The 17122-nt window shown below is 41.9% G+C and overlaps 1 protein-coding gene across 15 annotated transcripts in view; it reads left to right on the top strand.

Annotated features, from left to right (window-relative positions):
- Positions 1 to 17122, top strand: part of DTNB (dystrobrevin beta) — a 237877-nt gene that overhangs the window by 198288 nt on the left and 22467 nt on the right. For 11 of the 15 annotated variants that reach the window (XM_055327174.1, XM_055327178.1, XM_055327169.1 and 8 more), the window contains 2 exons: positions 748 to 844; positions 6327 to 6347. In XM_055327174.1, the coding sequence (XP_055183149.1) occupies positions 748 to 844; positions 6327 to 6347 (118 nt within the window). The remainder of the gene's footprint in view (positions 1 to 747; positions 845 to 6326; positions 6348 to 17122) is intronic. The other 4 variants (XM_055327175.1, XM_055327170.1, XM_055327173.1 and 1 more) reach the window with 1 other exon arrangement.

Here is a 17122-nt window from a genome sequence, read left to right as displayed (position 1 = left end):
ATCAAGATAAGAGACTATTGCATGTGTGAGATGGGGCACACTTGGATAAAGTGAGAGACAGGAGAAAAGAAAGACACATTTCTGAGAAAGAATCATCTGAATTGAGTGACTGAGTATAGGGTATAAGAAGAAACGTATTAGAGAGTACCGAGGTTTTCAGCCATGACAACTGGAAGAAATCAGGAAAGAGAACCATTTTCAGATTAAAGTCTTAAGTTTTTTTGGACATAGCGAGTGCTAGAATTGACATGAAATCTGTCCTCAGGAAAAAGTGAATTCTCATAGACACAGAGTCACCCTGATGTCAGTCACTCTCTTGAGGTTGGCATCTGGTGCTGGAAGCAATAGCAACTGAACCCTATTGTCCCCGAGCAGTTATTATACACTTTGTCCACTATCAATTTAAATTTGGACTAGTTTTATATATCTTTCTAGATGAGGCATTTGATTTCCTGAGGAATTTTTAAAAACCACTTCAATAATAATAATAATAATAATACTTCTTTCTCTATATTGCCTTATCTATATTGTGTGTTTTCTAAAACATTTATATATACCATTCTTAGAACAGGAAAGAGGAGTGAGCAAAACAAATATTATCACCACCTTCTACATAATATATCAGGGGTTAAATGACTTGCTCAGCAGAGTCAGGCCTACAACCCACTTCACCAACACTTGGACCCTTTTTTGAAGGTCGCTTTATCCTCAGAGTTTCCTTTCTGATGGGCTTTTCCTCTTGGACAGGCAGAGGAAAGATGAGCTGGAGCAGAGAATGTCGGCGCTACAGGAGAGCAGGCGCGAGCTGATGGTTCAGCTGGAAGGGCTGATGAAGCTGCTGAAGGTATGAGAACCCTGGCCTGCTCCCCGCCTCCCAGCCTCCCCAACTGCCCGCACCTCAGCTGCTGAGCTACCCTTCACTTCCAGCTCAGCTGCTGCCTCCCCTGTGGTGCCAGAACAGGATGCAGCTAAAGGCTGAAATGTTGCCGCCCATAGAGTTTAGCCATGATCCAGAAAGTCATCTAAATTAATGTGCAACCTAATTATAAAAAATGAGTAACTGGAACTAGAATCATGTCCTTGAATCATTGCTTTTATGAACAAATGTAAAGATTTGTAAACAGGATAGTAACTCTAAGTGAATATTTCTCAGCTGTTTAAAGCTTCTCTTAAGATTTCAAATATTCCACGCCAATACTTAACAATGATTAAGTGTCCAATTTAGTAAGTATTGCAGCAGCAAACCAAGCTGATCAGACTAATTCTAATTAATAACTTTATTAGGGGAAACAACATAGCACAATCTCTGTTCTAGGTTTGTTATATTGGTGCTTAAATAACTCTGGGATGATGCAGGTCTCACGATCTATTTTTGTTGAAGAATATGTTATGACCCCTATACCCCAGAGGAGAGAGAGGCACGCTTGGCATTTAAATGTCCTCACCTAGACAGTTTTCCTGGCATTCAACAGAAATATTTACCCAGATATGGAGCAGCAATACCAGAGTACATCTGTTCTTGCTGTTAATTCCTGAGGTCTCTGTGTCTATGCTGTGAAGCCACTGTATTTTGTGGTACAACACAGAGTTAGCAGCCAGAGTGGAAATCACAAAGTGTGGATTACCTCAAAAGCCAGGCTGAGGGGAGTGGATTTAATCCTGTGGTGGGGGACTTATTGAAGGTTTTGGAAATAATAGTTTGGGAAAGTGCATAGAGCAGATTAGAGAGGAGAGAAACTAACTGAGAAATGGAGACAAATATAATCATCTATCCTGAAGTGAGTGACGAGGGTCCAGACTAGGGTTGGCGGCTCAAGAAAACATCAGTTTGGAGACTTTTCTTCAAATTCTCTATTCTAAACGAGTCCCTTCATAATGAGGCTAGTGGTATTAGCAACTTGGGTAAATGTAGTGTTTGTGTTTTAAACTGACTTGTGACTTGCTCAAGACAATTGCTTCTTTTAGTCTTGAGCTGAGGATTTTTTTTTTTTCTTTTCCTCTAACTTTGGTCCTGGATATTTGAGTTGTTTTGCATGGAACTTGTTTCTCCATTAACCCTTTTAACAGAATTTCACCTGAGAAATATTTCATGTCTAAGTGGGTCTTGTTTAAAGAAAATCTTACACATAAAAGCTGGCCCAAATCCCTTTAATAGTTGTCAAGTATCCAGCACCTCCTACCCCACCACCCACTCAAGACAGCAGAGATGTGCTTAAATACACTTGCCTGAAAAAATAAAAATAAAAAAAATATATACTTGCCTGGTGTAACATCTGGAGCCATGTGGGGCTTTGAAAGCCCTGCCATTGTGAGGGGAGTCCCCTGTTAGGCAGGAGGTAAGGGGATCCACCCACCCCTCGCCTGTGTCAAACTCCTTTTAGTAAGGTGCTCTCATACATTACCCAAACATAGATGGGAAGGTACGCTAGGGTAATTTTTGTAAAAGGCAAAAGGTTTATGCAAACTGAAGGGAGGTCAGAATATATCTCCCCAAAGTACCACGGTGTGCTTTCTCATCAGCTGGGTGGCCCTCGGTTCCTTAGAGTACGTTTCAGAGCCCCATGTATCTCACTTGACCTTGTAGTTCACTTCTCTTACCTGTGTTCAAGGACTAAGCAGAATGAGCTGATGCCTGGAACTCTGATCCCAAGCCCTGAATTTCTTTGTATTTCTAGCTATTAACTTACAGTTATGATTTCAGTAAAATAAGCAGGATCCTAGTGCTCCGTTTTAGAATCCCCTGCCAGCTTCTTAAATGTCTTATAATTTACTCACCTGATAGGCTGAGGTTGTTCAGACTGGGAGGAAGAATTGGCAACACAGACCAGGAATGTTGTCTTTTTATCCACTGATTAGAATTTACAGTTGAAAATCTCACACCTCTAGTGTCTGGCTTCCTAAAAGAATGATAGAACAATCCTAATTTGTGTATTATATACACTCCTACAAGGTCATCTATAGGAATCAGTGACTTCCATGAAAATGTCAAAGATATTTTCCTACTATTAAAAATATTCACCAACCCATAATAAAAGTATGCTTTAGAATCCTAATTTTAATTTCAAAGCACTGTCCTGCCTTCATTGATGTTCAGTCTGCTAGCATTTAATTCTCTCATAAAACAGCTGTAAGCACTTAGTCAAATGGACAATCAAACCACATGGTCTGGGATACTCATAAATTAAAATACACCACATAGTAAATTTCCATTTCACAGTGACTTCTTTCTACTGCTTCAGTGAAATATAATGTACATTGTCTGTTTATCTGAAAAATGATCATTTAAGAAAGTATACATATGAAGTGTTACCATTGCTTATTAATTCATTCAACAATAATCTTAAAACCCTTTTTGGGAATAAGGCAGGGTAAAAGGTAATCATACATTTATTCAGCAAGAAAATATTGGTTCCTGAGTATCATGTTTAGGTATTTGGTGATCAGTAAGTTTCAGCCCCTGGCACCAAGGAGTATCAGGGACCTTCTTACTAGTTTGTTGTTGTTGTTGTTAATGACATAATATAGACTGATGCCCAGGTACCCAGGGTTAGACTGTATCTTTTCCTTACATCTTTTCCCTGATTCATGTGTATAGGTAACCTTCCTCAAACTTTTTTCATCTGGAAGTGGTTGCATGTTGGTGTTTCACTTTCTAAATTATGTTCCCAATATGTTTCCACCTCATGTTTCATTTTTCTCATATTGCTTTTGAGACAGTCACCAGGTAAAATCTGTAGTTTGGGATTTCAACCTCATTTGCAAATGAAGTTTGGGATGTAAATTTTCACATAGACAACTGCAGTGGTTATGGCAGGATTTGGCCACCTAGCCAGGTGCCACCCAAGTGGAAAAGCCTCACATGTTTTTAGGTGACAGAAGCATTTCTAGATGTGCACTTTTTAGTCAAAGTATTAGGGCTTCCTTTAAATCAACTTGGTTCCTACACCATTTGCCACGAATCAGCGTTTTCTGACCACAGCTTACTGGCTAATAACCAAAAGGTTCTAAGACCTTGTATCTGCACTGTTTTCTGTGTTGACAGAGCCTTCCAAGGCTTTATCTGAGCAACTTGTGCAAGTTTAAATACTATGACACCATCCTAAGGAACACTTTATCAAAGCCCATCCCCGTCTGTCTATCCCAGTGCATAGCAGAAAAGGCTCCCGCCCCTGTACACCCCTCCCGTCCTAACCTGACACGTGTCCACTGCACATTGTAATGATGTCATGTCCTTGGACAGACTCTCCCTAGCAGAGTCACCAGATGTGCAAACATGAAACATTGCTCTCTGAAATTCCCCTATTCTGTTGAGCCAAAGCAATGTTACCTCCAATACCAAACCTGGAGAATGCAGAGGAAATAGGGAGGTGTCTTAGAAACAGCTCTGAGAACTTTCGTCCTGGTCTTCTGAGCTCAGCTGCAATTTCAGCCTGTCAGGATCAGCTCATCCCTCCCCCACTATCTCAGTGTCCATTTCAACAATTAGTGCCAGCAAGAAAAATACTTTTTAAATTGTTTAATAACTCTTCCTATGGCTGTTTGCCTTGCCTAGTGAATGGAAGAAAAATGTTCTGACAGGGAAGCCTGGCCAGGAAGGGAGATCTCCGCCCAATTGCAGAATTCGAATCCCTTCTAACCAGAGCCCTGCGTGCCAGATGCAAAAGCTGAAAGGTGCTAACTGCTTAAGGCTAACTCGGCTCCTGCCCAGGGCCCCTCTTTGCTTGGACGCCTGTAAGCATAGGTATGGTCAGGCATCTAGCAGCTGGCTTTGATTATGAAGCACATCTTCTTGTGCAGAGCTGGAGTCTCCTTAAGAGAGTTCTTTATGCCCGTTTAATTCCTAGTCCAGGGCAGCCCCGGTAGCTCAGTGGTTTAGTGCTGCCTTCAGCCCAGGGTGTGTTCCTGGGGACCCGGGATCAAGTTCCATGTCGGGCTCCCTGCATGGAGCCTGCTTCTCCCTCTGCCTGTGTCTCTTGCCTCTCTCTCTCTGTGAGTCTTTCATGAATAAATAAATAAAATCTTTTAAAAAATAAGTAATTCCTAGTCCATGTCTCTCCCTTGCAGGACCAAAATTATTTTTTTCCAAATTCTTTACCTCTTCTCTCCTTTTTGTAATCAGTGAGATTTTCTGAAGTCTCACCATTGCCTTCAGATCTGCAGACTCTGTGAAAGCAGAAGCACTCGTCCATCCCTAAGACCTCCTACACACATGTTCAGTGAAGACTGCCTGCACGGATGGATCTGATTTAAATAGAACCATCGCAGCAGCTTTTAGATTTGCACACTGGGGGCAAAGAACAGAGGCTCCCTGACCACAGTTACCCTGATGGGCACAGAAAGAGGAAGCCCAAAGACCCATTAAAAGACAGATTCGCTGAAGAACCAGGGACTGAGGAGAGAGAAATTCAGAAGTGTTTATCTCGTCCTTGTTGTGCTTCCTCCTAGGGATGCATTCTGGTAGCTGGGAGTTGGCGTGCACCCACTCTGCTGCCACTGGGAGGCCACACCTTAGCTTCATGTTTTCAGTGCTTTATGCATAAGAAGTACAAAAGGAACCTGTGTTGAATTAGAAACTGAAGTCAAGAGCTTTTTTTCAAAAGCCTCTCAGGGCCCTGAAGCAGTTTTGAGTTTACTGGAGAAATGGGGATACATTTGCATCCTTAGGGGAAAAAACCTACAAAGCAACCCAAAGCCAGTGAAGAGGAGGGGACTAAAAGAATCTGTGGTCAGGTGAAATTGCTAGTTTGGGGGAAGTTTTTAGGGCAGTGGCTCTCAAACTAGCAGGCATCAGAATCAGCTGAAAGGCTCTGAAACACGTTGCTGTGCCCCACCCACCCCAAGAGTTTGGATTCAGGTGGGCTTGGCCGGCTCCCAGAATTTGCATCTCTGACAAGTTCCCAGGTCCCACTGCTGCTCTGAGGACTCGAGCTTAGGGAAACTTAGCGAACACACAAGAATGTTGGAGATGGTGAGCTTAAATGATTATTGGGCTTTTGAGGCCTAGTTGAGCTATTTCCTTTAGTTTACCCTAAATAACTATGTGACCTCAGTCAAGTCAGGCCCATTCAGTCTGTAAATGAGGAAGTTGGATTAGATGGTTTCCCAGCTCTAGAAGCTAGCACTGGGTGAATTGGGTGGGGCAGAGGCCTGCCCTTCACTCTGTCCAGATGATGGTGCTCTGACAGTGGACGACGTCTTTGGTCTCAGAACCCATGGGCCTGGCCTGGTTTGCTGGATTCTTCTCATTTCTTCCAAAAGTTTGTGGTGATGGGCATTAATCTCTCTCCTTTTTCCCTCTGCCTTTTTTCCATCTTCAACATTTCTAGGAGGAAGAACAAAAGCAGGCAGTAAGTGAACTTGAGAATTCTCCATCTGATTCTTGCTCTTTTTTGCATGTTCTTCTTTCCCTCCTGTAACTGCTCCATACTTTTTTCCTCTCCCTCTGCACAAGTTCATCTCCGCAGAGTTGGTTATGTGTAAAACCTTCAGCAGTTCTCTCCTTGGTGATGTAAAATGGCCTGAAAGTCCACATCATGTTTACCTAGTAGAGCATGTTCTTACTTAAAACCAGAGCTTGTTGAATTTTTTTTAAAGCACACATCTGTTGTGTTTCGTTAAATATGCATGATCAGCCAGGCTACGATTGCATTTTCCTGCTTTTGCATTCTCTGCTGCTTCGTGTCTAGAGTGACTTTAATTGCTCGAAACAACTTTTAGGGTTGTGGGGGTGACCTCAGGTCATGAATGATTGTGCATGAAAATGTGTAGTGTTTGTGATAACTTCAAATTTCCTTTAGTCTTGAACAGGCTTCTGGATGCTCCAGCTCCAGTAGCCTTTGTAACAAAGTTACCAATGAAAACTAAGTGGCTGGTTATGACCTAAGTGATTTCCTGTTCAGATCCTGCTCCATGGGGAGCTCTGGTTTTTGAGCTGCATGGCTGTTGCATGGTGTTTAGGGAAGTTTTATGTTTGTTTTTATTTTTCCAGATAGCCCTTAACCCACACAAGAAAATCAATTGACGGCTTATCCACAATAGTACACTGTATGTTTATATAACACAATAAGGTTTTCAAAGCATAAATTTTTTTACATAAGCTAAAGCTGATTTTTAATTCACCTCAGGGCTTTAATTTTAAAAGAGAAAAATATAAAATGTTTAATAAAAAAATTTACTCGTTTCTTTTTCAAAAAACAAACTGACCCATGTTTTAGATTAAGAATAGGAATATACATTATATTTTTTATTATTTTCAGTTAGGACAATGAAATAATAAAGGGGAGAAGAAAGGAAGGAAGAGATTGAATGAGGGGAAGAGGCAAGAAAGGAGCAAGGGAGAGACAGATTGTCAAAAAGAGGGAAAGAAAATAGATTATGCAGTTACGATAGGCAAACAACCCAGAAATATCAGTGGCTTTACTATAACAAGTCTGTTTGGTTTGGTTTTTTCCCTCATTCACACATAGTTTATTGCTTTGATCTTATGGCACTTCCTCAGTAGGTACATTCACATGGGTAAAGCAGAAGATGAGGGTGGAAAAATCAAGCCCAATCATTAAACACTTCTTCCAGGAAGTGATACACCTCACTTCCACTACATTTCATTGGCCAAAGCAAGTCACATGATCACACTTGACTTCAAGGGGGCATGGAAGCATAATCCTCCAGTTTGCTTAGAAGCCACAGAGAAGCAGATGCTGGAAATGCCTACCACAAGTAGGAGAATGGATGAGCTTGTGTTGGAAACATCTTTCCCCCTTTTCCCACTGTTTCACTGACAGTCTCACCTCCTTCCTGCCCATCCAGGGCATCACCTCACCTGTAATTGCTGACAACCAATGTTCCCCTTCTCTTCTCTCATACCCCAAAGATGCACGTCACAGCTAAAACCACTTGCTGGGAACTTACTCAAGCAGTCTGCCCAGACTAGCATCTCCTGATCCCTGTCTGAATGTACTAGCTCCAAGTGAAGTACTTTGCACCTTACCTGAGAACTCTCTCTCAGAAGAGGACAGACATTATGAGTGTCTATTTTAATGGTAGCAGTAGAGCTTCCAGTAGATATTTTATTTTTAAAAAATATGGATTGCCATGTAATGCAAGAACCAGAAATTGCTGTTTTTGATATATTGTTTCGCAGGTCAATTTATGTATTTATTTATTTATTTTTCCCCGCAGGTCAATTTAAAGCTGACCTTGGGGTTCCTGGCTGGCTCAGTCGGTAGAGCATGTGACTCTTGATCTCAGGGTCATGAGTGTGAGCCCCATGTTGGGTGTAGGCATTACTTAAAAAAATAAATATTTTTTAAAAAAAGAGCTGACCTTGAGCAGACAGGGGATTAAATAACATGCTCACTTCAGTGACCTTTGATTCTGTGTGAGATCATTATCCCCTTGAAGTTGGCAAAATAAGAAGCTAGACCCAGACCACTGAAGCTAGGCCCTAATGATCCGCTTGTGTGTATGTCTTGGGTGTTCTCCATGACCATGGTCCTGAGTCCATGACCTTGTCCTCACACACTTATAGGACCATCCATAGCATGAATTGATATGAATTGTTTTTTCCTCATCTTTCTCCACTACTGTGTAGGTAAGACATTCTGTTCTGTGGATATAGGTTTAAATATCCTCTGTTTACATCACAGGTTTAAACTGGACCCACCCAAGGCTCAGCTCTGAAGCTCAAATTTAAACTGAATGGCTTTATATAATTCAACAACATTTTTAACACATAGACATATAAAGCTTTAGAACTAGCACTTCTGTTTTAGTCTCTCTCATTACTGAGCGAGACACAAAAAGGTATTTAGCACAGAGCTAAGTTGTAACTTTCTTCCTTCCTGGATTCTGGCTGGTATAGTTTAATTTCTTCCCTATCAAAATGTATTATCCTATATGAGTAATAAAATGATTGTGAGAGACTTATACAATGAAGAATTTACTAGACACGCTTCCCAGATTGGCTCTATAAATCCATTATAGAAAACTTTTCATGTAGTCTGCCTTCTTGCTTCTTTCTTCTTTAGGGATTACTTTGGCTTTGGGGGGATTTGAGAGGAATGGGTAATGACTGTGACTTAGCAGCTCTGGAGCTGTGGGCCTACCTTCAGTCTCCAGTGCTTTGAGTGGCATCAGTACCTCAGCTGATAATTCTGTCTTTTTTCTCTCCCTCCCTTCCTCCTTCTCTTCTCTTTTCTCAGATCCAGGGGTTATAATTAAGGGCAGAACTGCCTGACTATTTCAGATAAGACTTCACTGAGTGACTCTCCAACCTACAATATACCCTACAGTTTAACAGGCTGAGAAATTAGATTGTATCAGTTGAGTCAGGGTTAATCAGGCCCACGATAATCATCAGACTCTAATTAAAGGACTTTGCCTTTTTCACTACTGTATCCCCAGTCGCTAGCCCAGTGCCTGCCATGCAGCAGATACTCAGTAAATAGTTGCTGAATGAAAACCAGTATTAACCAGATTTACAAGATTTTGAGTTAAAAAATAGTGTGAATTCGTAATTTTATTAATTATAAGGGACATAACTGCTTCGAGTAACCTATAGTAGTCACTTAGTTCAAGGTACTTCTGTATAATAGGTCTACCCATTCAGGAGACAAATCATGGTTCAGAAAAACCCTTTATAGAAAGGTAGAAAAGGAATTTCAAGTAATTCCAGGGTTGCCGAAAGAATTACAACAGCAAACTAATATATTAGTATTCTTTTAAGATATTTATTTATTCATTCATTCATTTATTCATTTATTTATTTATTTGAGAGAGAGAGAGAAAAAGAGAATGAGAATGGCCAGGGTAGAAGGGCAGAGGGAGAGGGAGAAGCAGCCTCCCTGCTGAGCAGGGAGCCCAACGCAGGGCTCAATCCTAAGACTCTGGGAGCTTGACCTGAGCCAAAGGCATATGTTTAACTGACTGAGCCATCCAAGTCCCCCTATATTATTATTATTATTATTATTATTATTATTATTATTATTTATTTTAAGATTTTATTTATTTATTCCTGAGAGACACAGAGAGAGGTAGAGACACAGGGAGAGGGAGAAGCAGACGCCCTGTGGGGAGCCTGTTGCAGGCCTCGATCCCAGGACCCTGGGATCATGACCTGAGCCAAAGGCAGACTCTCAACCACTGAGCCACCCAGGTGCCCCTATTAGTATTATTTTTTTTTTAAGATTTTATTTATTTATTCATGAGAGACACAGAGAGAGAGAGAGAGAGAGAGAGAGAGAGAGAGAGAGGCAGAGACACAGGCAGAGGGAGAAGCAGGCTCCATGCAGGAAGCCTGATGTGGGACTCGATCCTGGGTCTCCAGGATCAGGCCCTGGACTGAAGGCGGCACTAAACTGCTGAGCCACCTGGGCTGCCCCTATTAGTATTATTATTAACTCAATTTTTATTTCTGTCTAAAGAAGAGATATGTAGAATATCTCTATGTAGAATAAAATCATCCTCTCTCTTTTTTAAATACAGATAATCTATAAAATGTGGAACATCTATAGTTGCTTATATCACTTGAAAATATTCTGAGCATTGCTTAGTCAAAACCCAATGCCTGCAGCCTGGTGATGGGATTCACCAGCATGTTACAAAGGAGCTCACTAAGGTAACAACAGACTGACGAGTAATGCTGGTAATGGTATTTTCTGCCATTGGTGCAGTTGAGCTGTAGGCTACTCCAGTCCTACTCTGGAGAGATTTCAGAAGTATAAATTCATTCTAATTACATCTCAGTGTTCCATTTTCCACAATGACTCAGTATACCATAAAATACCATGAAATGTTACTGCTGGATTGCTAACACCAAATAAAATAAGCTATCCAAGGCAAGGGGTACAGCTTATTCATGAAAGATGTTTCCTTGAACATTTCTCTGAATCCTCCTATTAGAAGTCATTACCTTTTATCTGTATATAAAAGGTATATACAGATCAATGTCAGGCTTAAAGACTCTAACTTCAGACACTAACCGATAAGGATAGGGGGCTTCCATGAGGGTGGCTCTGATCCAAATTAGTAATACGGTAATGGTCCAGAGGATTATAGGTGGGACTCTGAAAATTATGTGATTAGAAGAATCTTGGGGAGTCCACTAACACACTGCGAACCTTTCTTTTTTACTTCAGTAAGTTGGGATATCAAGCGGGATCTTGCCCCTTGCCCTTTCTGATTTCTAGAATCAGACAAATAGCCCACTACAACTACACCAGAGAAAGCATGATGTGGGCTGGCTCTTAGAAGCCCAAATCTCTGACCTGGCTCAGAGGAAGGCCACTCAATATGTAGCTAGCCATAGTTGACCCATGAGGACTCTAACAAATGTCATGAATATTAACTTTGTAAGTTTAAGAGAAAGTACTTAAAAAAAAAAAACAACTCTACACAACAACAAATAAAAACCTCCTTTGTCCATTAAAGAGATTATTGGTAAACCCCTTGGTGTGCTTATGGACCATTTCCTCTTCTTGCTTCATTTAACCTTTGGACACAATCTCACTGGGAAGTGATTCAGATTCACATTCCTCTAAATCTTCTGGACTCTCTGACCCCACCATACTCTGAAAGAGAAGCCTGAGTCTACTTCTTCCCCACGGCAAAGAATTGACATTCATTTATTTAGCAGTCTCTTACCACATATGTTCAAAGCAGTGAACTTGGCCTTTTGGAGGATAACAAGAAATCCTACACATATACCACCCTCAGATAGTATGAACATTATTTCTTTGTTGGTGTGATACCTTAAAAACCAAAACACAAGGGCAGCCCCAGTGGTGCAGCAGTTTAGCGCCGCCTGCGGCCCAGGGCGTGATCCTGGAGACCGGGATCGAGTCCCACGTCGGGCTCCCTGCATGGAGCCTGCTTCTCCTTCTTCCTGTGTCTCTGCCTCTCTCTCTGTGTGTGTCTCTATGAATAAATAAAATAAAAAATCTTAAAAAAAAAAAAAAAACAGAAGCCAGATCAGTGATATCCTGAGCCACAGGCACCACTGCTCTCCCCCTAAAGTTTGCAAATTCCACAGATGTCTTTTGGTAAACAAAGATCAGTGTTGTGTACTATATGACTATGCCACAAACCTTCAGCCTGGGTCCTAGTGTAGAGTGTAGACTCTCTTTCTGATTTGCTAACTATACATAGATTGCCTTGTGAAAGTCTGCAGAGTAGGCTCATTCATCAGTCTCTGCTCCTGTACTCACTATAGGAACCTGGTAGTTGGGATGCCTGGGTGACTCAGTGGTTGAGCGCCTGCCTTTGGCCCAGGGCATGATCCTGGAATCCCAGGATGGAGTCCCACATCGGGCTCCCTGCCTGGAGCCTGCTTCTCTCTCACTCTCTCTGTCTCACATGAATAAATAAAATCTTTAAAAAAATAAAAAATAAAATAAAAAAATTTAGAAAAGGAACCTGGTAGTTGTTTCATTTTTATTTTTTATTCAATTTTCTTCTAAAAAGAGGAAATACCATTACAATGTTAAAAATAAATATTTGTATTTCATTCTCCCAAAACACCTTGAACACCTACCAGGAATTTACAGTCTGAGGATGTCAAGGGAAATCACTTTGAGTCTTTGCAGCATCCCCACTATTTCTCATCCCCCAGATCAATGACAGACTGAGAAATTTCCTTACCTGCTTTTTTATTTCCCTTCTGTACTATATTCATGTCTTTTCCTCTCTTGGCCAGAATGCATATAACATGTGAAAACTATCCTCCAAGAACTCCAGGAAAATTCTCTACACACCAAACTGTAGAAATTATCCTTCCACTGGAAGACTGTTGGATTCCAGGGATACACTGTCTCACCCAGAATACTAGAGTCTGAGTCTCAGCAAAGCATCAACAGAAAAGAATAAGTAAAAGATGACTTTCCTAGGTTCTGAGCCTAAAGACCTGGAAAAATGATGGGTACACTGAAGAAGTGAAAAGGGGAGATGATCAGAGTCAAGAAAGAGACTTTGACCTGATTTTGAACATAGTGAGTTCCAAAGATTAGGCAGACAGTCAAGCCTTTTGTCTAGTCTACCATATATATTTGGGGATTTGCAACTGGAATTTCAGTGGGAAAACATGGCTAGCATTGTAGATTCGGAAGTCTTCAACATAAAATTAGGGTTCCCCAGAAACACAGGACTTAGGGGAAAACCATAGTAGAGAAAAGGAAGAAAAAAGAGGTAGGAAGGGTAGGATTTTGGGTTCTTGTGAAAGCTCAGAAAGTTTCACAAGGGTGAAAGTTAACAAGGCAATAAGATAAGGAAGCCCTTGGATTTGACAATCAGAAAGTTAGCAGCAACCCTGGAAAGAAAATTTTCAGTAGAGTATAGATAGCTCTGAAAAATAGGCTTTATTTTGTCCAACCCTCAGCCCCCTTCGGTTTCAACCAATGAAGGAGAAGGAACTAAATCTTTACTCTGTCTTACTGGATTACATATGAGTGGATTGCTTTTCTGATTCATAGAACCTTCTTGACAAAACCTCACTTCTTTTCCATCTGAACATGTGCATTGCCTTTACAAACCTGTTTTCTCATCTTAACTTCAACTTCACGACCCTTTGATCCTTTCCTCACCGATACCAGTCTGTATAATGCAGAAAGGCTATAAACCAAGAAGGGTCTGGGTCACCTGGGTAACTCAGTGGTTGAGCATCTGCCTTCAGCTCAGTCATGATCCCGGCATTCTGGGATTAAGTCCCGCATCAGGCTCCCCACAGGAAGCCTGCTTCTCCCTCTGCTTGTGTGTCTGCCTCTCTGTGTCTCTCATGAATAAATAAATAAAATCTTAAAAACAAACAAAACAAAACAAGAAGGGTCTACAGAAAACCAACTGGGTTCATTAGAGTGGTGTCTCCTTTGGTGACTTTGAAACTTTCTGGCCCTCCCTTCATCATCTGGGCTTTCTTTCAATAACCAGCTCCTCTGTCAGTGTTGACTTATGCCATCCTTCTACCTCCTACTTGTTTAGACAAAAGAATGCATCCTAAGAAAACATCAGCTGCTCCCATGAAACCCTCTCTTTTGGCTTATCTCTGGGATTCTTGGGCTTCCACAGAAGAATCCCTAGTGTTCTCTTTCTATTAGACCCCACCCTACCATCCTCTTTTGTATAAGATTGGATCTGTGAGCCTTCATGATGCTCTACCAATCTCTGGGGTCTTATAGCTGACCTCGGGCTGGTTCTGATGTTAAAATGAACATCTGCTTAGTTTCAGCTAAAATAAGCATGTTATAAAGGATACAGTGGACTTTTGCACTCTTCTCCATTTGCTGCCAATCATAATCTGGCAAGTAGAATTACTGTCATTTGGCACTGCAGTATAGCTTTAAAAGGAAGGAGCAGGGCAGCCCCAGTGGCGCAGCGGCTTAGGGTTGCCTGCAGCCTGGGGCATGATCCTGGAGACCTGGGATCGAGTCCCACATCGGGCTCCCTGCATGGAGCCTGCTTCTCCCTCTGCCTGTGTCTCTGCCTCTCTCTCTCTGTGTGTGTGTCTCTATGAATAAATAAATAAAATCTTTAAAAAAAAAAAAAAAAAAAAAGGAAGGAGCAGAGGGTGTGGGAGAAGGAGGAATGGAGAAGGGAGCTGGAAGGAGAAAGAAAGAGAAGAAAAGAGAAAAGTAGAAGCATGTTTTGTGAAATTAGAGGCAATGCAGAGACACAATTAACTGCAGCTAATGTATTTTTAATAAGGATCCATGCCAACTCACCACTGCTCCATGAGTTGACTATAAATCCTTCAGTACTTTATTTTTTTAATAAATCCTTTAGTACTTTTATTATTATGTGTTCTTATTAACTTAAATATACATAATATTTATTCATTGTTCACTGTTTTCACATTTCAAATTTCAACTCCTGTGTTTACCCAGCTCAGAACTCAGGAAACAAAGACAGACAGAATCTAGAAGACTCTGAGGCCTAGAGCTGCCCCCACCCCCAGACATCTTCCAAATGTGCAGAATGTGTGAGAGTTTATTCTTGGGCCTCTTGAGGGTCCCAAGCTATCCTGAGGCTACGGGTGACCTGCCCTTGCTTTTCCACCTGGGAAAAGAAGACCAGGTTTCTCATCCTCAGTACTGTGGAATTGTGGGCCACATAATTCTTTGGGGGGCCAGTGGGGGATTGACCTATGCATTGTAGGGTATTTAGTAGCACCCTTGACCTCTATATTCCAATGGTTGCCCCTGTCCCCCCAGCAGGTCCTAGCAGATGAAACTACCCCCAGTTAGGAAGCACTGCCCTGAGCCCAGAAACCTTTGCTCCATAACACCAGCCTGAGCCCCCAAGGCATTCTCAGAATCCCTGAGTCTGAGGTTTAGATACAGACTGAAATGAGCCATTTCCAGACATTTTCCCTGAAAAATCACTCCTCTATCCATGTTTCCTGCCAGCACTGTGTGTCCACACTCTCTTCAGACTTCTCCACGCACTTGCTTTTTTTTTTTTCTCCAAAGATCTGCTTGTGTCTCTCCTTCTAGTTCCTACTGCCTTTTTTCTTTGTAGCTTCCATCCTCTGTCACCTGGTCTGTTGGAAGAGCCTCCACTTGGGGCTCCTTGTGTCCTGTCTCTTGCTCAGTCCCTCTGTCATGTTGCCCCAGAGCCAGAATCCTAAGCACACATCATACTGGCCACACCATTCTCTCCTCAGAAACCTTCCCCTAGCTCCCTGTGCCACCAGCACCCAGGACGGCACAACAAGCATTTTACTAAAGGGTTAGATGGTAAATATTTTAGGCTTGGTAAACCAAACCAGAGGTGTTATATAGGTACTTATATAACCACTTAAAACATAATGATTTCAAAATGTGAAAACCATTCTTAGCTCATGGACTGTAAAAAACAGGTGGTGGTGAGCTGGATTTGGCCATGGGCTGCAGTTTGCCCATCTCTGGCCTAGTAAATAAACTAGGTGACTATTTATTTAAGGCCCTGGATGATGGTAGTCCACACTCTTCTTTCCTACTATGTGTCCTCACATTCCCCACCTGCTAGCCACCCCTACCTGCCGCCCCCAGCAGCCCCTGCTCCTTACCCGTGTGCAGCTTCCTCTCCCAGGCCAGCCCCCAGTGTTCATGCTCTTTTCTCCCTCACCTGGATTGCCCTTCCCCAGCCTTTTCTGCCAATGGAAATTATACCCCTCAGGATACTCTCAGATGCCACCTCTTCTATGAAACCTTACCCCAGTCCAGAAGGTCAGAGTTTCACTCTCCCGCTTCTATGCTTTTCCTTTGTGTCTCCACTAATGCACGGATTTCACCCTCCTTTGTATGCTAATTGCATACATGCCTAACCTGCCCAGGGGACTGTGAGCCTGCTGGGAGTGGAGACTTTGCCCCTTGGTAACCCCCAGCACCTTTCAAAGTAGAATAATAACAGGTAGTATTCTATTGAGCCTGTGTGTGAGGCATTTAATGTTCACCCACACCAACTTGTAAAGGTAATATCTCCATTTTCCATACGAAGAATATGAGATGCAGAGAGGTTAAGTAAGTTATCCAAGATGACACTACTAGTAAATGGCAAAGCTGGCATCCAAACTAGATGTACCTAACTGCAAAGCTGGACTCTAACCACTGTATTATATACAACAGGGACGCAGCAAAGAATGGTGGTGTTGAATGGGGTGCCATACCTCACCATACAAGTTTTGCATACCTGTAAGTAGCATTTAAATTTGACTCATTGAATTTTAAAATATCACTGATAGGTGCTGGCTGCCTGCCTGATCATTGATTTAGCTGTCTGAATAAGGACCGTGCTCTCCTGGCAGTCTGTTCTCTTTTGTTTCTAATAATGCAATGAATATTTAGTATTCATTTTAAAGGGATTTTCCGCTAAGTGAGGTCCCTAATCAAGAACTGGCTTTAAAATCCTGCAATGAGGGACGCCTGGGTGGTTCAGTGGTTGAGCATCTGCCTTGGGCTCAGGGCGTGATCCCAGGGTCCTGGGATCAAGTCCCACATCGAGGCTCCCCGCAGGGAGCCTGCTTCTCCCTCTGCCTGTGTCTCTGCCTCTCTCTGTGTGTGTCTCCCATGAATAAATAAATAAAATATTTTTAAAAATAAAAAAATAATAAAATCCTTCAATGAGAATTAATGGAACACCATTTTCAAGTAGAGCT

Source organism: Nyctereutes procyonoides, unplaced genomic scaffold (genome assembly GCF_905146905.1).
Source record: "Nyctereutes procyonoides isolate TBG_1078 unplaced genomic scaffold, NYPRO_anot_genome, whole genome shotgun sequence".
Taxonomy (NCBI): domain Eukaryota; kingdom Metazoa; phylum Chordata; class Mammalia; order Carnivora; family Canidae; genus Nyctereutes; species Nyctereutes procyonoides.
Note: the sequence above shows the minus strand (reverse complement) of the source record. Positions and strands in the feature narration are given on the sequence as shown.